The sequence below is a fragment of the Anser cygnoides genome, chromosome 2 (assembly GCF_040182565.1).
Source record: "Anser cygnoides isolate HZ-2024a breed goose chromosome 2, Taihu_goose_T2T_genome, whole genome shotgun sequence".
NCBI classification, from domain to species: Eukaryota; Metazoa; Chordata; class Aves; order Anseriformes; family Anatidae; genus Anser; species Anser cygnoides.
In genome coordinates this window covers 19,238,226-19,261,277 of record NC_089874.1, presented here as the reverse complement: position 1 = coordinate 19,261,277, position 23,052 = coordinate 19,238,226, and the positions used below count along the sequence as shown (strand labels likewise).

Here is a 23,052-nt window from a genome sequence, read left to right as displayed (position 1 = left end):
AAAACTACGGGATTCTCTTGGGGCCAGATAAAACAGACCATGCACTGTCAAGACAGTTAAGATTGAGTAATGCTTTAGTAAAGATGAGTCCTTCCTTGGAAACTGCATTCTGTCTGGCAAGAGTCTAAATTCTGCAATTAGGAAATATTTTCTATCCTTTATTGCTATGGCTATATATGGAGGTTGCTTGGAAATGTTTGCTGGAGAAAGTTTTTGGAATTACCCATCTTCACTTTGAAATCCGTAAGGATGGATTATATATGTTCGTTACTTAGTCATAGAGTATGCAATTAAGACTCTGGCTGAATATTTACTACGCATCTGGTGAGGAAATGCTTTCTGCCGTAACTTTTATTCTAATAAACAATGCTTCAGTATGGATAATCCTGTTCTAACATTAATTGGAACATAGAGCTAATACTTCTTATACATCTTCAATTTAAAGACTGGTGATGTAGTTTTAGTAGGCTACTGCAGTATCAGCAAAGCAAAATTGGAGAGAAGTGTGGAGTCACATATTATAAGCATGAATACAGGATTTTTGTACTTTGTCCAGTCACATTTCTAACAGTCTCATACGTGGTGATATAGTCATTATAAAGACTTTAATTGGCTAAGAGCTTGCCAGCTTGCATTTGCCAACTCTGCTGAAATCCTGGCCAAACTTTTCGAGAGTAATCTGCAGTTGGCTGAGAACAGCGGATATAAATAGATGATATGGTGCTGAATTACAATTGATTATTGAAATTCAGCTAGTATGTAATAGATAGCCATAAAAAGGCATGATTGTTTCCCTAATATGGGGCTTGAAATGAATGCAGTCTTTTTTTATTTAGCAAAGTTAATGTTTATCACAAAATCATAAAATCTAGCCTATATTTTTGTGATTCTTTGCAAACAAAAATCTTTTTCTGTTCTTAATAAGAAAAGAGTTGTGGTCTATTATCTGGTTGGTTTCCAGTAGGAACAGTTCATTATTTTATTTGGTGCTAGGCAAAATCTGGATGAAGACAAAGTGTATTTTATATAAAAATTACTTTGAAGCATTTTGCTTCAGAAATCATACTGGAGAACAACAGTATCCAGCTGATGCTCTTGTCATAATTGTTTGCATTACCTCCTCCCAGTAATAAAGAATATTTGGAGCCAAATTGGAACTTAAAAAAAAGGGGGAGTGGGTAAACAAAATTAAAATACAAAATCTTATCTGTGGAATCAGTTTGTACTAATCTGTACTTAATTCCATAACAGACTTTTTCAGAGGCTAACATAACATGCCATGTAGTCGGACCTTGATATTGTGTATCATAAGGGCTCATGAGATAAACCAGACTGGAAGGGACCTCAGGAGTCCCCATCACAACCTCCTGCTCACGGCAGGGGCAGTGAGGTCAGACCAGGTTGCTCAGGGCTTGATTTGGTTGGTTTTTGAAAACTTCCAAGGATGGAGCCTGCACAGCCCCCCAGGGCAACCTGTGCTACTGTTTCACTCTGCTTACAGTGGAAAAAGCTTGCTGGGTTTCTCCAACCTGTGTGATTGTTTTGTGCTTTTGTGTTTGATCTTGCCTTTGCTGTTTATCACCTAACAGGAGGGTTTGCAATTTGATTTCAGGAGAAGAGAGCCACATCCCTAACTTGGCTATTTCACTGAAGTGCTTGGGATGTCCCCTTTGTACGTAAGGGAAATTCAGGGCCTCAGAGACAAGCTAAAATGCCGCTTCCTGGCACAGGAGGTGAAGCGTGGGGTTGTGTTTGATATCCTGTCACCAGGGTGCTGAGACACATGGGGCAGTGCCAAGCAATGGGTGTGCAAGAAGTCCAAAGTCTAGCATTTGCAAAGTGTTATGGGAGACTGAGACCAGGACTTAGTCCTGAAGCTTTGTCGCTGTGTGTTCTGCAGCTCGAAAAGCCAACATTTAGTTGCTGAATTACTTCTGCTCCTTCAAAACATGGGACCTGAATACAAGCAGTACAGGTCATTTTAGGTGAAAGACGAACAGGTTACATGGAAGCACTTTCAGTAGTGTTTTAAGTTAACTTGTATGTGGCTGCCCTCAAACTAGCAGTTCATCTATAGTAGGTGTCATGGGAGTGGTGACTTAAGCAATTACTACTCTTCAGCTCCTAATTGGCACTGATGGTTTGTACAGCACAATTCGTGGTGAAGATGCCTGCCATTTCTTCTCAGAAAGAGCACTCAGGCATTGGAATGGGTTGCCCAGGGAAGTGGTGGAGTCACCATCCCTGGAGGTGTTCAAGGAAAGGTTGGACGTGGTGCTTAGGGACATGGTCTTGTGGGTTATATTGGTGGTAGGGTGATGGTTGGGCCAGATGATCTCAGAGGTCTTTTCCAACCTTAATGATTCTATGATTGTTGAGTTCACTTGGCTTGAAAGTGGGAAAGAGCAGATCCTCAGCTTAGGTGGATTTAAACCCATGTCTTCTGCACCCTCGTATCCTAACTGCTAAGCTGCAGAGGGCTGTTTATGTGTCTGCTATTGAAACTCTGGAGCTGGAAGAAGAAACTTCAAAATTCAGGGGGACAGAAAAACAGAGCCATTTCTTAGTTTGATAACATTGGGCTGAGGAGTATGTGTCACTCAACTCAAGTTTGGTCTCTAGATGCATGGTCTCTCTGGCTTTACCTGTGTTACTATGAAGTTTCTCACTGCTGCCATTTTTGCTAATGGTATTAACAATGAATACATTAGCTGTCAGCATGCTAATAAACATCATTAACTATCCTCGAGCAGGTAAGTGACACAGCTGTTGAAAAGGCAGGGGTTGCACACTGCCTCGTGTCTGAGCTCCTCGTTCAGGTCTAAGGGATGGAGCTCAGCAAAGGGAAATGTGAGGGCAAAAACTTGGAAGCAGATGAGTCAGCATATGAGACTCTTCCTTTAGATGTTTGTTTAGTGTTACCAGAACACCAGCATGCACTGGAATTGTTTGTCTGCGGTTGCATTGTTTGAGTGGTCTAGCAACCCATGGCAGCTTAATAGTTTCTCGTGTTTTAGTTGGTATTGTTGAAATTGCACTGTGATATCTAAAAGCTTCCAAGTGATGCAGCGAAGAACATGATAATTCTATTTTAACTTTGTTTCAGTTTAAAAAGTCTCTTCCCTACACACAGGAAGTTTCTTTTGTGTCTACCTGACATGGTTGCTGTGCCATTCTTGGTTACTTGTAGGTGCAGATTTCCTGAGAGTTAACTTCTTTATTATTTTTACCGATTCCAAGGTGCTGTCTTGTTTATGCTAAATGTTTAAAAAGCAGATTTGCAACCAAGTGTCTCCATGGTTAGACATTAAGTTCCTGTTACTTACTGTATTTCTGTAATTTCATAATGCTTGTAACCAGTTCTTTTATGGGATCCTCTTTACAGTCTCTGGCACAGAGCTGGTCTCTGGCTTGCACAATAGAGACCAGACCTCCGAATGCTTTATATCATTCAAAATAAATTAGGCCATTCACTAGCATTCAGCGCAGCAACAAATTGTTTTTTTTTTTTTTTTTTTTTTTTTTTTTTTTTTTTGCCTGCGAAGGGGCAAATCCCGCTCACATTTGCGGGCAGATTTAGAAGAGAAGCGGCAGATGGAAAAGAAGCTGGGGCATGAGATGCGCGGTCCAGGGAGGAGTTCAGCATCCGCTGCTGGGGATTTGTGCCTGAGGGATGCGAGTGGCTGAGGCTGCTGCTGCTGCTCCTCTGCAGCCACCGGAGGGAGCTCGGCGCTGGGGCGAGGTGGCTTGGGGGGGACCAGGGGGACTCGGGGGGAGCCGGGTGGGAGCCCCCTTCCCCTGCATCTCCCCTCACCCGCCTGCTCTTGGCTCAGGCTGCGCACAGAAGACAGGATTTGTCCTTTGCAGAACATCTGTGGCTTAGCTCTTATTTGCAGCGCCTTGTTTCTCGGGGCGCTGGGATCAATGCTGTTTTATGCATCCACCAGTTTGAAAGGTTACACGAGGCATTGTGTGCCGGGCCAGAACAAGAGCCTCTTTCTTACGCCAGCATGTAGCAGATTTCTGGAGTCGCTGGCAACTTCTAATGAATGAGAAAATTTTACTTTTTCTTACTAGCTTTATTTTTATGGTTGACATTTTAAAAATTCTGAACAAATATCTGTAAAGGGCACTGAATAAGCTGAAGATTATTAAGTTACAAAGATACGAAGTAGAGTGGTGTAAATATTTAAAACACTAGTCTCATTTATCCTTTTCCTTCTCTAGTAGATTATGCCAGTCGGATGATCCTGAATGGAAGAAAGTTTTCATACGCTGTTCCGCCCCACCCCAGAAAAGGGAACCCCAGTTCTACTGCTTGTTTAACTTTTTGTTTTGCTTTCTTCTACAACAGGAGTTCAGTCACGTTACTCCTTTACTCTGAAGAATTTTAAAGAATAGCAGAGACTAAACCATGTGAGTTTATAATAGCTTCATAGTTTATCAAATTGTTGAAAACAGTGCTTTTTTTTTTTGGACCAGATTTCTGATTTCAAGGCACCACAGATAAATGCAAACATTCTTGTGCACAGAAGCTAATGTACCACTTGTGTGTGAGTGTGACTTGAGCATCTGCCTGCGGCATTGGGCCCCTCGGCTTATGCCTGAAGAGATGTCAAGTGTGCAGAGGTGTGCAAGGAACAGCATATGGATGCCTTCACGTATCCAAAAATGAAGTCGTTCTGCTTTACTCTTCCATTTGGAGGAATTCATTTCAAGCAGAAAGTATGCTCAGAGCTACTTCTGTTTCCGAAAGCACGCATCATTGCTGAAGAGACTTGGAAGGATTTCAGATCTGATTGTGCTTTTGCATTAAATAGATGACTTCTGGTGTTTCTGTTTCTCTGCGTTTCCTCTACTGCTGCTGTGTGTTTCTAGATTTCCCCACATCATTACTGCTGTTCGTCCCAGGAAAAGCCCTCGAGTGGTTGCTTTCCTGCACGGGTGGGTTAAGGCACACTCTGCATCTTCTGTGGCACCACCTCTGTCTGCCTGGGGGACGGGAGGGGAAGTGGGCTCTTCCCAGTTTACAATGTGCTATTTAGTTCAATTAGTTAAATTTTACATACCTTAATGTGGTGTAACTCCTCCCTCATGGAGTCCCCTTCTCTGACCTGCCTCTGGTGTGTGCACTGGCAGACTTTGGTATCATTTGCCCCTTGTGCAAGTTCTCGTGCTTCAGGGAAGTGGAGGAAAATAAGTATTTTATTTCCAATTTTCGTCCTGCTCATTGTGGTGGTGGGGATAAATCTTCTCTAGGTCCCAAATATTAAAAGTCTGCAGCAGGCCCAAACCCAAATCCCATCCCGTTGCTGGGAAGAGAAGGGCAGGAGATGATGGCTGGGGTGCGTAGGGGTTCAGTGGGCGTGCTGGGACTCTGCCTCCCTCCTGCCTGCTGTGGTCCAGCCTCTGCCTTCCCCGGCTCTGCCTGCAGGATGGCATGCAGCCTTCTGGGAGCCTTCAACTGTGTCCTAAAACTATGTGTGAACTGATGGGACAAGAGAGTGAAAAGCAAAACATGTAAAAGCATCACTGAGCCGAAGAAGAGCAGGGTGGCTCATGTCTTCTGAGATGCATGAAGATGCTTTAACATTTAGAATTTAATTTAATTTGATCATTTCTTTATTTTACCGTTGTTTTTCTGACTTGTGTTAGAAAAGCAACATGATGAGAGGAAGCTGACTTTTTTTTTTTTTTTTTAAACACAGTTCAGAAATCTGTTAATATTTTCAATGAAGAAATCCTAATAGTTCTAAAATAAGTATATTTCTATTATCCTTTTGTGTTTTCTTGATATACCAAAATGCCGGCATCTCAGGCACACTTTAGTTTCCCAATTTGCCTATTTGAAATGAAACGTCTCTCCCCTATGCATATTGTTGTTGACCACATCAAGAAGTTATATGATCTAAGAACCTATGACGTTGTTAGGATCTCTTGTTTCCTACCAAAGGACTGGAGTGTCAGTTGGGCAGGAGAAGCAGTATTAAAAACAGCTTGATAAATATTCGAGGGTAAAAGTTTCTGGATTCCATATGAACTTGAAGGTGAATATTTTAGACAGGAATCAGATACACAGTGAGAGTAATAAAAATACGTGTATTATAAATTGAAAATCTGGCAATGTGTATTTTCCATATGAATAGTTTAATTTAGAAAATGACAGTGAAGATTCAGAATACAGAATTTAACTCAGTCTTACTGTGAGGCTTATTGTCTTTGTAGTCTTGAAGCTCCAGCACAAGGAGCCACATAATATGAGAATTTTACTTGTTGAAGAAATATTTTTCTCTAATGGAGAAATATTCAAATATGAATCATGTATTCAGTGAATGTCCCAAACCATCAGAACATGAAAAGGATCTAAATTGATATTCTGAGAAACAGTAGCCTTCCAGATCAAACTCCTTTTTCATAGGTAAAGAGATAAATTATGACTTTTTTTTTTAATACTCGGGATTTGTGATAATCAGTGTTCATCACATAGAAGGATGTATGCACAGGGTCAATTAATAACACACATCTGCGATTGTCATCTATAGTTTCACTTTAAATGTTAGGAGAGTTGTCATTTAGCCAGTCTGGGATTAAATTAAATCTATGAATTAATTTAAAAAAAAATGCTAGAAGAACTGCAGACTGCAGATAAGGTTGGGAGCACAACATTATAATGCGATGTAGTGTATAGGAAAGCTGGGCTACTTCAGTAAATGCAATTGAGTCTTTATGCAGTATTGTGTTCCCTGAAAACTTACGAGGAATGCAAGTGAAGTGTGACACAGAGTTTTGCACGAGGGCTTCACCAGAAGAACTTTCAAACCCAGCAGAGGCATTCTGAACCACTGGGGGTGGTGCTTGGGTTGTAGCCATGCTGTTTTGTTTGGTTGTGTTTTTTCGTTGTTGTTGTTATTCAGAACCACTTATTTAAAATACTGCTTGATAAGAAAGTCTCCAAATCAGGGCAATAAGCGTTGGTGGCCATCCTCATAATCCCTCATTCTGACATTTTATTATTACACTTTTTTCCTTTAATTTCAGAAGTGCTGTCTCAGCCAAGAAAGGAGTCTGTGATAGTTTATAAACAGAACCTATATATATGTCTGTGTATATGTACTCATCTGTGTATGTGTATATATATACATGTATATGGAACTATGTGATTACATACATATTTGTATTACAATTCAAAGTGAAATCATGTTGACCATTATCTACAAATTTCTTTTGGATTAAGAGTATTACTTGTTTGAAGAGCATAGATCTCAAATGTAAAGAACAAATATTTTGAAGGGACAGGAACTTTTTTAGGAACTAGGTTAACCATAGTGAGGCTCTAAAGGAATTAAGCCAGTTGCTCAATCTACGTCAGTTTCCTCATATAGCTTCCCTCGAGAGTTTGCTGCCTGCAGCACCTTCCCAGCCCAAAATTAACCTTTTTTTCCTTGTTGTGGGAAGCACAGGATCTTGGTGAAGTCACCTGGGAGGAAGTCAAGGTCCCAAAAGTCACCTTGCTGAAGGTTGCATGCTGCTCGACCTCCCAACACGTGAGGCTGCAGGCTCCTGCACAAATCCCACAGCAGGAAGGCAAATAGATGGTTCACCTCATGTAATGCACAATGTCTCTGCTTTAAAGTTGAAACTGAGTTCATGTTTATTCCTTTCAATGTTTCATATTTAAAAATGAAGAGTAATCATCTGTAGTGGCACACTAAGTAAACTGCTTTTTTTCCTCTTCAGAAATGCTCTTCCCCTGGAGTACTCAGTGGCAACAGGGGTAAAAAGCAGTCGCTGTGGTTGTGTTCAGAGAATATGATTTCTTTCCCGGCCTTGCTCTTTCAATGAACTTTTATCTTGCTAAAATGAATATTTTACGATTAAGAACACTTGGTCACATCTGGTACTTCTCGAAAATGCATGCTTTTCCAAGAATAGCATGCAAACATGAAATCAGAATCACAAGCAGATGTTTGCTAATATGGCCATAGATAACCTTTCAGCTTCATGCTTAATTTTCATAAATAACCATCTGTAAGGAATGCAGATTAATGGAGAACAGAGATAATCTCTGTCAGTGTTAATATGGTAACTTTACTGTATTGCTGATATTGCACTTGTTACTATAAAATTGCATTTCCTTATTGTATAAAATTGTCAGTTGCTATTTTCAGAAAAGTGACACTTCCTTCTTTTCCTTTTTGTCATAACATTTTCAGGTTGTAAGAAAAAGAAAAAAAGTGGTTTTTTTTTTTTTTTTTTTTAGGACACAAGGTGAATAGCTGGGTCAACAAGACTGCTAATTATGGCTTAATTCATTAACAAACACTATTGTCCCTTCCCCCCATCCATAGTTGATTAGTCAGGTTGCAGTGGAATAGAGCAAATCCCTCACTTTTCTCCTTTGCCTTTGTATATTCAGTGAGCTTGGTGCGGCTCTTGCAATAGGGCTGGTGTAAGTGGGGTATTGGTTCACTTGACTGCTGGCCTCGAATAAGCTCATTTAAGATAACCTTAAAAACCAACCAAAAAAAAACCCTCCCAAACCTCTATCATACATTTATAAGGCAGGCCAGTATCTCTTGCTTCTATTCTTTTATTATTCCCCTTTTAAATTATATTTGGATTTGAGCAGCTCAGCGTACAGACACAGCTGACAAAAGTTTTCCTTCACTGAAATGTCTGCCCATCACTGCCGGGCTGGGAGAGCAAGGCCTGGGCTGTGCTGCGCTCTGCATTAGCCCTTACTGACATGTCCTTGTCATGTGAAACCTTAAGCACCAACACAACATCATCAGATGCTGTCACAGGGAAGGCATGACATGGGACAGTGTTGGAAGTGTCCCCAAAGAGCTGTATTTTCTGCATGCTTCAAGCATGAGGTAACCTCTGTCTGCTTTCTGCTGCAGTACCCGGTATGCCCAGGCTTTGGTGTGGTTATTGGAGGTGGTTTGGGAGTTCAGAATGGGGGTAGTAATGTTTGAATCTGTAAATAGGAATTAGAGATGAATTTGGAAGGGGATGCGAGTTAGCAAATGTGCTTGTCCAAGGGAGGAGCCTTGTAGAGGAGAGGCATGAAGTGCGTTGGGTGGCTGGATCCTGCAAATGCCCTCCCTAGGCTCCATCCAGAAGCTGTGCTCACTGGAGGATCTGCACGGTTTAGCAGGGCTGCTTGAGCTGGGCAGGTGGAGAGGGGAAAGATGGGCTAAGCACCAAAACAAGTTCAAGCAAGAAAATAACAAACCCATAGGAAGTATTCAGTTAGTTAGCTTAGAAACTTCCAGGCATGTCACTTGGTGAAAATATTGACATTCCTCAGAAACAGAAATGTGCGTGGGCAGAAAATCTATATCTCAACATCCAAATTTTTAGATGATGTAGAAACTGTTTGGGAAAACAGTACAGCACTGAGAATTCATTAGAGCTTTGCTCACATTATAGTTGAAATACCTTCAAAGAGAAGCTAACAATTAAAAGAAATTCAGAAGCAGAATAGCCTTGCAGGCATTAGGAGAGGGGTGGGTAGAGCTTTACGTGTTAATAAAATATCCCAGCTAGGATATTATTTTACATCCCCTGTTCTTTAGTTAGATCCCTTGGTAATTTACAAATGGAGAATAAAATTTACAATTATAGCTGATTAGATATTATGAGTTCTCAACAAAGCATGTTTATGTTCTGCATGCAATTATTACAGAGTTGCTGGGCACAACTCTGTGGTTGAATTTGAGTTATCTTTTGTGTTCAAGCAATTCAGTCTCTTCTGTATCGCATGAGAAGAACACAGTTTATTCTTCAAACTGTAGTAATCTTTGGATAAAGAATATTTTATATAATATATTTATTTATTTATTTATTTTTAATCAGTAAGTCTCTCTGAAACTTGTAGTGGAAAATTAACCTAATTTCTTCAAGTATGGCCTATACAAAGGATTTTGATTTTGTCAGTTGTGATTATGTGGACTGCATTCAGGTTTAAATAAGCAATGTTGCCATTCTCAATTTGGAAGAAATAAAACCAGCAACCCTCTTTGGCTGCTATTCCTCCTCCTGGCTCGCTGACCTGTGTGCCTTCAAGGACATCAGCCCTGTGAATTCCAGATATGAGCCTGTGGTTTTCGTTAATGGATTGTCTGGGCTTGTTCTGAGCAATGCCACTTGTGTGTCCTGGCATGGGTGTTGGGCAATGCAGATACGTCCTCCCACTGCTGCTCCATCTTGCTGGGAAATGGAAGCAAGGAAGCTCTGGGGTTCTGCCTTTTGCTTCCTCTTTGGATAGTTGGAGTCTCGCTAATGCAGCCAGTGGTTTTCTGATGTGGCTACCTCAGAAATGGTGAATCCCCACTGTTAAGCAATGTTCTTAAAAAATGTTTGTGTTTTAAAGTTTTGAGAGAAAATACACTGTGATTATCAACCTGCAAAACTTTGTAAATATGGCGTATGGGAAATGTCACTTAACCACTGCTAGATATGAGTTAAAGGGCAAATTGCATAATTATAACTGAGACTTTGGTAGATTTGGATTGTTTGGTGCACTCTTGGAAATGCTTATTTTTTCAAGGTACCATCACCATGAACCTAACTTGCATTAATTGCACAATGAATTGTTCAACTCATACTGTTACCAACATTTTCAGTCCTTAGGCAGTATTTGTTCTGGCCTTTTGCTTTTAGATATAATGTCTTATTTGAAATGGCTAGAAGTAACTTGCAAACGGATGAAGCTTGGAAATGGATATTGGTAAAACAAAGCTGAAAAATACTATTGCAAGTGCCAAAAGTTCACTGTTTCTTCAGGCATATGTTAGCTCAGCCTTGTGGCCAAACACTGAAGGACAGCTGACGCTATAAAAGTCTGACCGTCTGTTTGCTAGCAGCTGTTGCAGGACATCACTCTGGGGTTAGAAATGTTTGGTTTTGAGACTCTCACAGTATTTTCTGGTGTGTGTAGTTTCTAAATTACTTATACTTCCAGCTTTAATTGCATTTTAACAAACATTTTTTTGGTTAGTCAACCTTGATGATATGTTGCGTGCAGCATTTAAAGCTGAGGCAATGCCACAGCTGCCTGGAAGGACACATCTGCTGGTTTCGAAAGGGGCTTTGGCACTTTGGCTCTCAAATCCTTTTTTTTTTTTTTTTTTCCTGTTTTAGGTTTCCTGAAGCCGCAGTGCTGCGATGCCCCGGCATGCTCCATGGCAGAGGTCCCCGGCCGCCCCGCTGGAGCGTGGCGCTCCCCTGTAGGGAGCTGGGTAAGTGTGACACCTCGTCCTTGGTAAGGATATGTCTCTTGTGTTTGCACAGGTCTTCCTGGGAGATGGGACAGACCCGGTAATGTGGACTGCTTTCATCAGCCTCTTTCTGTGCATTTTACTGTGCTCTCTTGGCTTAGAGTACATTGGGAAAAGATGTACTGGCTGAAGATGGTTTCACATTCATTTACATTTATTTCTAATGTGCTTGAGCAGTATTCCTCTGGAGAGGTGGCTGTGGGTTGGATGAATTGGTAGGAGCTGGAGATGTTCACTAGGATGGTGAGCTGCCCCCTCCTCAAGGCATTTTTTAATACAAAAGAAAAGCACCGGGGTAGGTAAGGTAGTGTAAGGAGGTCCAACTGGAATGTCCTCTTGCTCCCTTCTCTTAAAAACAACATTTTTCCAGAAAATAATAGTCTTCTCTGCCATGAACAATGTTGATTTCCTTCACACATCCTGAGTACCATCACATCTGCCATGTGTTCCTAAAATTTCTGAGGTAATGCTACCTTTCTTGGAATAATTCCTCTCCGTGCAATATACTAATTGAATCATATTCCTTTTGCAAAATAAAGGTGTAGTGGGTACCTGGAACCTCCTGTTTGACCCATGTAAGTAAGATATTTGTCCATTTTCAGTGCTTGAATTGTAATTGGGCCATTCTTTGTGGTTTTATCAATGCATAGATCAGTATGTTTGCCAGGGAGCCTTGCTGAGCCATAGCAAACATTGCTTATGATTCTCGTCTTTGTGAATAAATCTAGATATTTGTGTCAGTGGTTGTTGGTTTATGGATAGTTACCATCTGTTAGACAGAGCTGTTGACTTCTGGATCCTTCTGCTCTCCCTAGCGAGAAGTCCCCACGGTTCTGTGGGGAATCTTTAGGAATTTATCTGTCTGGGCTAAATGTCAGAGGGGAGGACAGCTAAAGTGCCAATTGGTATCTGATGGCTTGCTTTAGTTGTGTGTATGGGCAGGAAAGAGATACATATCTGAATCAAAGAAATACTGTCTTTTATTTTTATAGAGCTAAGAACAGTCCAGCTGCACTCCTGAATAGCCTGGGGCCTGAATATGTCAGACTGAGCTGAGAAGAAATTATCCTGATTTATGTAGATAACACAGGCTGATTCTGGGATGGTTCTTCAGACCTTTGGTTTAGGAAACTTTCAGATTACTAATGGACTGTTGCCCTTTGGATTTAATTTAGACTCTGACAAGAATGCGTTTTGATTCTTTGAATTCTCTGAGGCCAAATACTTGCCTTTTTAGTCTACTACTGTACTTGCTTTAGTAAGTATCAGCTCAATTATGCAGTGATTGACAACCATTGTCAGTGTCTGACATAATGGGGAAAAATGCTGCTGATGTTGAAAAATAATCTCATTCTTAGGAAATGACCCTCCAAAGTCATGCTGTTAACCAGTTGTTGTCCCTTCTTTTCCTGTCTTCTCGGTAACAGTCGTTTTAACTTCTGGTCGTGTCCTATCCAGTGGAATGTGTTCAGGACCAGGGTTCCTCTCTGTGTCCCAAGAGGGACTGCACTTCTACTTGCCTCTAAGCAGTGCAGTGGCAGCAACCCCTGTTCTTCTCACCTTCAGGCCTCACTACAGAGTTACCTTGTCACCGGGATTTTAAGGCCAAACCACTGCTGTTCGCTCAGGTGTTTGAAGCTGTTTCTGTTCATCGTGCTTTGCATTCATTAAATTGTCTGCCTATAGATAGGGTTTAAATTCACCGTACTGGTATGACTGCAGTTCTGAGGCCAGGATCTCAGACCCTGCCAGACACCTTCTTTGATCCAAAGTGCAACAATTCTTTTTAGTACGCTTAGGACTTGCAAGTGGCCTGCTATTTAGGGGGTTGCTATTAACTCAAGCTGGGAGACAGAAAAACTTTGAAGTGGTGTCTCTCCCTTTAAATCTGGTCAGTGTCACTCCAACCTTGAATATGTTTTTAAAATACAGCTTTTTCAGAGATAAAAAAAAAATAAAATCTGCCTTATTGTTGTTTTTCATGGTGCTTTTAAGTGTGAGCACCTTCCCGCAGTAGTTTTTTGGGGGTCAGTTGATTCACATCCAGCTATCACTGGCATTCTCTGCAGGTTGATTGTTGTATTAACTGATTAAAACTGGTTTGGTAATATCAAACTAAACTAGACCATTTTGGGCAACCTAATAGAGAAATGGTTATATGGTAGGGTGGACCCGGAGCAGCACTCCCAGCCTTTGCCCTATGTTCCTGGATTCCCAGTGCCGAGCTGGAGTTTTCCTCCAGCTCCAGTCAGCCCAGTGGTTTTTTAGGAGCTGAAATGAAGCTGTTGCAGTGGCTGGGGATCTGGGGATGAGGGACATTGAACAGCTCAAGCTTCATGACCCTATCACTACTATGTCTCTCCCTCTCCTACACTGCTCCCAGACATGTACTTGGAGAACCATGTGAAGATGAGGAGGTTGAAGGGAATCTTGTGGTTGTTTATTGCTATTTATTGTCGTTATCCTTGCTGCTATGGATAATCAGCACGTTTTTGGTTAGTTGCATTAGATGCTCATCACTTACCAAATTTGTGTGTTCAGAAAGTTTTTTCACATTTGCGTTTCAAATCTATTGCTTTTCCTGCGGGAAAAGAAAGTGCGTGTGTTCCTGGGTTGTGCGGTATGTCTACCTTCTGGTTCTCCTTCTGAGTCCTTATCTCTGCACATCTATTTGCATTGGGTGTCTGTATTACAAGTGCCCTACTTGGAAATGGGCTTTTCTTGACAGCATGCATAAGGCACTCACAACCTGCGTTTCTTTTGCTTGTGTGCCTAAGCAGAACAGAAGTACCCGGTGTATGATTTTCAGTTCCTGTCAGTCATTTGAATGAGTCAGAACTCTTTTGCTTTACAGAACTTGCCTTTGCCAGTGTGTTGGTGTAGTGACTGCTTGCTCTCCTTGTTCTTTGTGTGCATCTGTTTCTGTGTGTATCTTCTGCATTTCTTTTCTGCTTTCACCTTTCTTTAAGTGTTAATCAAGAGGGAACATCCTAGCTGTATGGCATTCTGTCATCCCTTTCCTCCTTTTTATTATTTTTTATTCCTTCCTTTTGTTCATCCTTCCTTCCTGGGATGACTGTAAAATTGGCCTATCCTATGGTGGGATGCTTGCTTTGAAGTTGTTCACGTAAGGTGATATTGTGTAGGAGGAAACTGCATCCTGAGCAAATGCTCAGTTTGCTGGTCTTTTAGTTCTACTCTGTTTAAAAAATATTAAGAAAAAAATTAAAAACATGTATGTGAACATACTTACTTGGTCAGTCTGGACTTCATCTCAGACCTGGCAAGTCAAGGGACTTGGCACTGAGAGCATTTCCCTATCTGTGCAGCTATCTTCGTATTTTTTAATAAAATCTGCAAAATGCTTCTTCTGAACACTGCAAGGTCCTGAGAGAGGCAGATGGTCTGTACAAATGAGTACACCATGACCCTTTTTACCTTCTTCTGTGTTATTATGAATGCCAAAGATGTAGCTCTTAAAAGCTCCTGCATCCTGAAATGCTGGACGTGGCCTTGAAAAAGAGGCCACATGCTCCTCCTCACCTTTTCCATTCTGCAGCAGATCCTGCAACTTACTAGAGCCTCAGTTCTACTGCCCTAGTACCTTTTTTGGTGAGAACATCTAGATGTCTATTCTAATTGTCCGTGTGAATTTATCTTCTGTGAGATATTAGTTCCACTCCCTCCTTCCCAAGCTATAAAAATTCTGAGTCTTCCATTGAATCCTGATAAAGAGGGCATCTAGCACCCTTGCGGTCCTTAGAGGCTGGGCTCAGCACTCACCATGGACGTGACCTGGGCAATATTATTACAGTAAACCTCGGATGCCTTGTGATGAGCTCTGGTGTGTTAAGCTCTTCCTTAAGCAATGAATCCATTTTTAAGGTAGGTGTGCTTTTAGATAAAAGCTGCCCACCGCAAGTAGCCCCCGAAGCAGGGAGGAGTCTCATCCATCTGTGTGTTGATCTCTACCTCCTTGACAAGAGCTGCCAAGATGTTCTCTTCATTTTTCCTCTTTTACTCAGAAGGAACTACAGGAATCCCTGTGGAAGAGAAGAACATTTTCTTTTAACACCACCAGTTCTCTGCTGGGGTAGTGTCTTGAGGGACTGTTTGGTTTCTTCATCTCTGTTCTTCATTAGCTACTAAACTATCTTTTACTCTGACCACCTGATTGCTCCTTCCAAGCAGGATGCCTACATTTGTCTAGAATGGGAGAGGACAAATTTTGGTCCTTTGTGAACTCAAAAGGGATGATGACCAATTCTTCCATTGGTAACTATTGAAGAACACATTTTTTGCAGTGAGGAGTGTGACTAGGGAAACATATAGGACTTTTCCGTCATCTGAAGCTTACATCCATCCCCTTAATCCTGGGATATGGGTGCTGAATCCTCTATCAGGATAGAAAAGTTTCTCATTGCTGTGAGGATGTTTTCTCTGTTCACTCTCCACCAGTTGATGATCAATTGATATTTTCTGGGGATCTACAGGGTTGAAATCTCTGAGGGTGTGTTGTCATGTCAAGAGCCCTCTGTCCATACCAGGCTGATCTGATTTTATGTAACGTCACATGTCAGGTACTTGACTCTGACCTGCTCTTCATCTCTGCATTTTTCTACTGAGGTGTTTTTTCCCCTCTTGCCCAAGGCCATTTTCAGGGAAATGGGACACATCCAGTTCTGTACAGCTAGTACTCTGCAGTGTGTCTGTCCCTAGCAAAGGGATAAACCTCTTTTTGTTCTCCCTCAAAGCTCCCTCCCGATTTTGTGTCTGAGCACCAGCATCTCTGGGAGTTTTCTGTTTGGTTGTGTTTTTACTCTTAAGCCTTTCACCTTCCTCTGGGGCTGAAATACTCCTGCTGCTTCTTGGTTATCAGGTGGGCCCAGGAACTTCTTAGGAAGCTGCCAATGCATTTTCCATTGCTATTGACAGCTCAGATGAGGTCAGTAGCATCATTTAACCTCTGTAGGTCATTGGGATTCTGTATTGCATCTCTCTTCAGGTTTCAGCCATGTACTGTGCCAGTGTGGAATTATCTAGAGATTATTTGGCCTTTGAGTGTTGGGGGTGGTGGTGGGGGAACATTATTTATCAACTTCTTTCTTTAAAATGTCTGGTGAGGCAGAAGGAGCAGCATGCAGCACTACCAGTGGTGCTCAGGTACAGGAGGTCATTTAGTGGAGTCGAGTCACGAACAAACGGACAACATGGTGTAAAATGAGGCAGGTATAGGTAACCTCAGTGGGAGTTTCCTTTTAAAATGAACCCTTGGCGTACACCAGCATTCAAAAGAGGAAAAAGAGTCGGTGTTGGGACTTCGGTGAGAATTATAATATGGGGAAAATGTTAAAGCAGTTACATTTTTTCAAATATTTTCTCTGTACCGTTTTTATTGCTTTTTTTTTTAATTTAAAACAAACAAACAAAGCAAACTCCTGTGACGCATAATCATGGCTACTTTAGATCCTGTGTGACTTCAGGAGAAATGCCCTCAATACCAAGATTCCTTCTGGCCTACTTTTTCTCTGTTAAATTAATAACGATTTTAAAAGAATGTGTGAAATGTAGTCATAGGTGCAGAGCATAAAGAAGTGGATGTGAATATTGAACAATAATCACTGTGCTAGAAAATATTTCTGTAAATAGACTGGGCTTTTTTTCTTTTTAGGATTTTTTTTCCTGTGTTTGTTTTAATAAACCTAAACCCAGGTAGTTCTAGAAGGCTTGGTCAGCAGCTAGGCTGTACTCATTTTGAGGAGTAGAGGATTATATTTACTGTTGGAGGAGAACATGGCTAGTAGGAACTTTGTCTTGAAAATTATTTTAAACATGATGAAAAATGGCTCAGTTAACTGTCACTTTTTCCTGTCTATATTATAAAAGGAATGAAGGATCACAAATCAGTAAATGAGAGGAAAAAATGGAAATCACATCAGGAAATAGATCAAGGCACACTAAACACTACTATGGGAACAGTAAATTAGAACAGCTGCTTCTGGTTTTTCTGGGAAATCAAGAAAAAACTGGAGCAAAAAAAAAAAACAACTGATAGATTTTTCTTGGATTGCACTTCTATTTCTGCTCTCAGACCTCCTCCGCCCCTTGGACTTTCTCCTTTCCTCCGTCTCTTTTTTGTCCTTTTCTCGAAACAGTTGCTTCATTGAAAACCAAACTGAAGCCTACAAAGGCTCCACAGTGAATGAAGAATAAAGGACAGATTCCGAATGTTGTTGATTTGGGCTCCATTTGTCTATAGTGCTTGTTCCTGCTTTGAGATACAGATGTGCCCCTTGGTGGTGGCGAGGCTGGCATGCCAGGCATTGGGTCATGGGACACGCACTGGTGAGCCTGGTACCTGCAGCTGTGCCAGCAGCGTTTATTTATTATTAAGAAATTAATACAAAAGTGAAATGTGGTGAAATATTTTCACAGATGGACCACATCTGTGGCATAACCTGGAGATATAAACTGGAGGATTATCCAGCATTTTGCCCAATTATTTGTCTCTAACCTTCTCTTGTCCCCCTTTTGCTCACAGCTCAGGTCTGCAATGTTGAGGGGCTTCTCTGCTGCCCGTAGGTTTCTCTAATATCTCCTGTTTTGGGGCTGTGTTCATGGCTGGTGCTCAGCCCCAACCCCTGGCCGTGGGGCAGTAAGCGAAGCAGGGCTGTGGGCAGCGTGGCGGTGTTGGTCTGGAGGCAGGGTGCCAACCCAAGGCAGCCGTGGTGGGCAGTGACCCCATAAATCCCACCGCCCTTCCTGAAGCACATCCCCAAGCCTCCTGCCTGCTGGGGTACGCCGTGGGATGCCTGCAGCTCATGGATCTGTGATTTATGGCCTGTGGTCCAAGGTTTGCCAGCTTGGCAGCACAATGCTAGTGGGGGCTCTTTTACTATGTCTTAGTGGTATTTTGGAGGTTTATTTGCTATTACACGCTTGTCATTCCAAAAAGGGTATTAAATATGAAATAAAAATGGCAAGGTTTTAAAACACAAAAGAATTCAAGCAAAAACATAAATCTGTCTACTAGCTTTTAAAGTTTTTATTTCTTAAATGTTAAGGGCTAAAAGTCTATTGCTTTCTTTTTTTTTTTTTTTTCTTTTTTTTTTGGTAAGCTTTCTAGAAGTAAGTGTGGCACTTCTGCAAACACCAGACTACAAGAACTAAGACTTTGAAAGAGCCAGATGATACTGTGAGACTCTGGGGGGAAAAAATATGATGCTTATAATGCTGGAGATAGCTCCTTAAAGTAGGCCCTCTGCTTCTACATCTCTTTATTCTGGGACATGAAAGAGAAACCTGAGCCAGTGCAGGATTACGGAACTAGGTTACAAACCTGGAGCCAGACTATTTGTTTAGTTAAAGCGTTAGAAATGTATTTTATACGTTTATTTTGGTTTAAAAAATGCATGGATTTGGAAAAATCCTTCTTTCCCCCTGAGAGTTCTTCCTTTCAAGTAATTAAAGCAAGACAGTAAGCAGCAGAGACAATGAATTGTAAAAATTCATTGCTGGCTACAAGAAGAATTTGAACCTCATCCATCTGTCATCCAAAAAAAAAAAAAAAAAAAAAAAAGAAAAGAAAAGAGCCTTTCAAAAAGCAGATGGTCCTGTAACTAAAACAAATCTGGATTCTGGCAGACAGGGTGAGAAAAGTGAGAAATGTGCATTTTGAGAAGAGGGGAAGTACTGTGCTGGGAACCATTCGTCCAAGTGGAGGGCTCTACCTCCTTGGGCAGAGGATGCTCTGGCAGGCCAAGCGAAGGGAAGGGATGTTTCTATGGCACACAACTGTGAGCATCAGAGGTCAAAATTGGTAATTTCATTTCCCTGCGCAGGCTCACTAGAAAAGAGCTTTTACGTTCTTTTTCTGAAAGGCGCTGTCTCCTAGTGGGTATTGATGAACATCTTACTGCAGTTTGAGCGTTGCTAACAAGTGGTTCTGCGTAGGATGGATTGAATCCTACAGTGGGAATCATGGACTAGCATTAGAGAAACCTCTTCCAAACTAAAGCTCTACACTTTGTGCTATGCACATACATAATTGTTCGCTCTTACTGCTGCAGTCTAGCAAGGTTCTTAAATTAACAACCTGATTAATAAATAATGCCAGCTCTCCATCATTTAATGGCACTTAGATGATAGCAAAATACTTGCTAGAAGTTTTTCTGCCTATTACTCTTATGTGTGCTTTGTCTAGATGAAGTTGTAGTCATGTGGCTTTATCTGGGGCTCGTTCTCTCTGGGAGTCCCTGTGTCATTTATTGTTCTTCATCAGATTCATTGGCTGCAATGGATAAGTAAAACTCAGTGTAGGCTGCATGCTTGCCACAGATAGCATAACCTATGCTTGGCAATTGAAATTTGTGGAGGCTGTCTATACTTCTTGTAGGTGACTTGGCCCTGAGCTGCCCAGCACACTGTTAAAAAGACTTTACAGGTGGCTGACCATTTGCTCAAAATCACAAAAAACCTTCTCTCGGACACAAGCAATACTCTCAGGAGTTTTTCCATTGTCTACATGCACAGCCAGCAGCCTTTTCAATAGTATGTGGTATGTGCGAAACACTGACAAACACAGCCGAAAAATACAGTAGCTAGCTCAGATGCATCCTCATTTATAGGAGGAAAATTAAGTACTTCAGGTTGAGCCTTAAGCCTAGATGATGCTTGTAAAATGGGTTAGAAATATGAGAACAAGTGATTTGGTAACTACAAAATTGGTACCTCATTGTGTCCTAAAAAGCAGGGAAATGACTAGAGAGAAAATGATCATGAAAAGCCAGGTCATGGACGTCACAGGGTGTCTCCTGGGCAGGAGCCTCCTTGCTGCCTTGTGGTGCTGCTCGGAGCTGCTGGTTGAGACAGAAAGCAGGGGGATGCTTTCTGCAGTCCCTCGGGGTGAGTTTTATGCCCAGAGGGGCAGCACCTGCCATGCACAGAGAAGAAAAGCCAAGCAGAAATGTTTTGTATGATTTGTGAGTATGTAGTTTGGTTTCAGTAAACTATCCTCCCTTTCTACCCCTTATGTTAGTGCTTTTTTAGTGTGTTTTTCTTTCTCCTGCATGAATGCAACATGACTATCAAAAATATTTTTAACTCACAAAATCAGCTAATGACAGTTTTAAAACATTCCACAGGGCAAAAAATAAAGCTGTGTGACCTTGCACCTTCCTCTTCTGTCTCTTTAACCAAATGATGTAAACCAGAAGATGTGAAGAACCCTGACATACATTGCTGTGTGCATAGGGAGGCTTCTTCCAGAGCCCATCAATCTTTTTCTTTATATCCAGGAATGTGAAAATGGTACAGACTCTTCCAGTCTTCATCCTCGTGTGTATCCAATATTGTATTTTAAATGAATTTTTAAAGTACACGAGCTTTTAGTCTCATGAGAACATATGAATAAATGATGTGGATATTGGTGTGGAGTTTTCCTCTGAAGGACTGGAGATATTGTTACATGGTTATTGTATTGATGTGTTTTAAAAGTGATTCCTTTTAATGCATGTTGTCACTGTCAATGCATTTCACTGACCCATACAGTCAAAGTCAGAAAATGCCCTTAGCTTGATAAGTAAGAAGCTAGAGGGGAGGGACCCAGTTTCGAATCCATTCTCTGCCCTGTTCATGGCAGAATCTGAACCACAATTTCTCACTTTAGGAATTCTGTGAGGGGCTGTGCTGTAGGTGCCCTGTTTGGCATCACTGATTACACTCTTCCCAGAGATGGGTTGTGACCACCGGGACACTGCCTGGGACAGCAGGTGACCCTCTCCTAACCATTGTTCCTGTGGTTCCTGCATCTGAATGCAAAGCCACAAAGGGGATCCAAGAATCCCAAAGGGGATTCTCTACCCTGAAACTTCAAGTGACTTCATCTTCTAGCTGAACCCTGTGCCAGAGTGACTTACCTTGTTTTGAGTCAGACAACTTCATAATCTGGTTAAAAGCGATTTTTATTTATTTTTTAATACAGTATTTTGTATTAAAATACAAATACAATATTTTAAAACAATAAAAATTGAAGCGCTCCATGTGCAGTGTTAAGGCACAGTGAAGCACAAGTTTATACATGCATGCATTAATGTGTATTCAGTTTTTCTTACGTTCTGTTTTATTAAGTATTACATTTGTTTGAATACTTAGACTTACTTAAAATTAATCTTGCTCCTCTTTGGGAAGTTTGTGTATGTACTTCTCATAGCAATCTGTTGGCTCTTCACAGTAAGATTTACAACTTTTGGTGGTGCTCATGGCTGTGGCACTGTCCTCTGCCAGCTATGTGACAAATGCCTGTTGGCTTTTGCTGAGGACAAGATAATAATAAAAGTTTGGCTCCTGCCAAGCTAGAAGAGCCCCATCTCCTTTGGCTTCCCTGCTAATGAATCAAAGCCAGCCACTGCGTGGTTTTTTTTTTTTTTTTTTGTCAGTGAGAATGTGCTGCGTTTGTTAAAACTCATTTATTGAGATCCTCTAATGGGTTCAAGAAGAAAATGAATTCTGCAGTTCTACGCGTCTAATGGAGTATTCCCACTCAGACCAATTTATCGAAGAGTTTGAACCCAGCTCCTTTTCTCTAGTCCTTCGCACCTCTCAGGTGTGTCTTTGTCAGGCTGTTGATGCAGTAATTTCTTGAAAATATTAGTGGGAAAATCGGGTTTGAAGGAAGATTAGACTTATAGTCTAATAGATAGGAGTAGCGAAGGAAGGAAAAAGGCAGAATTCACAGGCATCTTTCATAAATCAAATTTGCTGTAATAAATGTCTATGAAATTCTTGAAGGAAAATGAGTTGTAGGTCATGGTGGTATTTTTTCCCTCTCTCTACGGAAGGAGTTGAAACCTCTTCAAACTCAACAAAAAGGCATCAGTAAAGTCATTATGTCTGATGACCACAGCCACTGCAGGACTTCATCTTTCATTTTAATTTCTCCACAACACACAGTAGCTTTAAGATCTTTCTCTGTTGTGGGGTCTTTGGTGCATCCAAGAGTAATTATTAGATGCTAAATAAATAACATGGTGAATATTTTCAGAACTTGGCGCCTCTCGGATATTTTGCATCTCAAATATATGGTGTGCTTTATAAAGACACAAACTCAGTCCTGGCTAAGACCCAGCAAAATTGAAACGGAAGAAAGCAGAAACTGTGGTGGTCTTACAGCGATGGATTAAAATTAGACAGTAGAGGCTGTTGCTGCCCAGAACTGGTCATCCCACTTCAGTAATGACCCTGAGCATGGGATATCTGATTTTTGCTTACCCTAATACAGTGGTCTGCAGATTTAATGGGTGGAAAAAAGCCTCCTGCCATAGCAGTAGTGGTGGCCAGATCTAGTGAGCAGTGTGGTGTGGGGAAGGAGGGGAAGGGTGATAGCTTCAGCTGATTTTAATTTGCCAGAAGTCATCCTGCCCTCTCTTTTAATACAATCTGCTGGAGAGCTGTGATTAAGTGTTCTCCCTCTTGATAACAACTCACTGAAAAGCAGCTTGCAGGTAGAGACAGCAGCCAAACAGCTGCGTGTTTTAGAAGGTGTCTGATGATGCTCCGGCATCCCTCGACAGTGCTGCTGATAAGCTACAGCACGAAATGCCACCCACAATTTCTCTGGCACTGCAGTGGAAGGCTGTGCGAGTTGCACTGTGCACAATGTGCTAATTGCTACAAAGTGGCTACACTTGGTTGGGAATGACAGGGTGATTGTTTTTGTGTGTGCGTGTGTTGGGTTTGTTTTTTAGATCTCGTTCTTATGTACTTAGCT

The 23,052-nt window shown here is 41.4% G+C and overlaps 1 protein-coding gene across 2 annotated transcripts in view; it reads left to right on the top strand.

Moving 5' to 3' along the window:
• KIAA1217 (KIAA1217 ortholog) overlaps nucleotides 1-23,052 on the top strand; it is a 363,381-nt gene that overhangs the window by 5,750 nt on the left and 334,579 nt on the right. For both annotated transcript variants that reach the window (XM_066991591.1, XM_066991590.1), the window contains exon 2: nucleotides 11,149-11,246. In XM_066991591.1, the coding sequence (XP_066847692.1) occupies nucleotides 11,183-11,246 (64 nt within the window). In that variant the 5' untranslated portion in view covers nucleotides 11,149-11,182. The remainder of the gene's footprint in view (nucleotides 1-11,148; nucleotides 11,247-23,052) is intronic.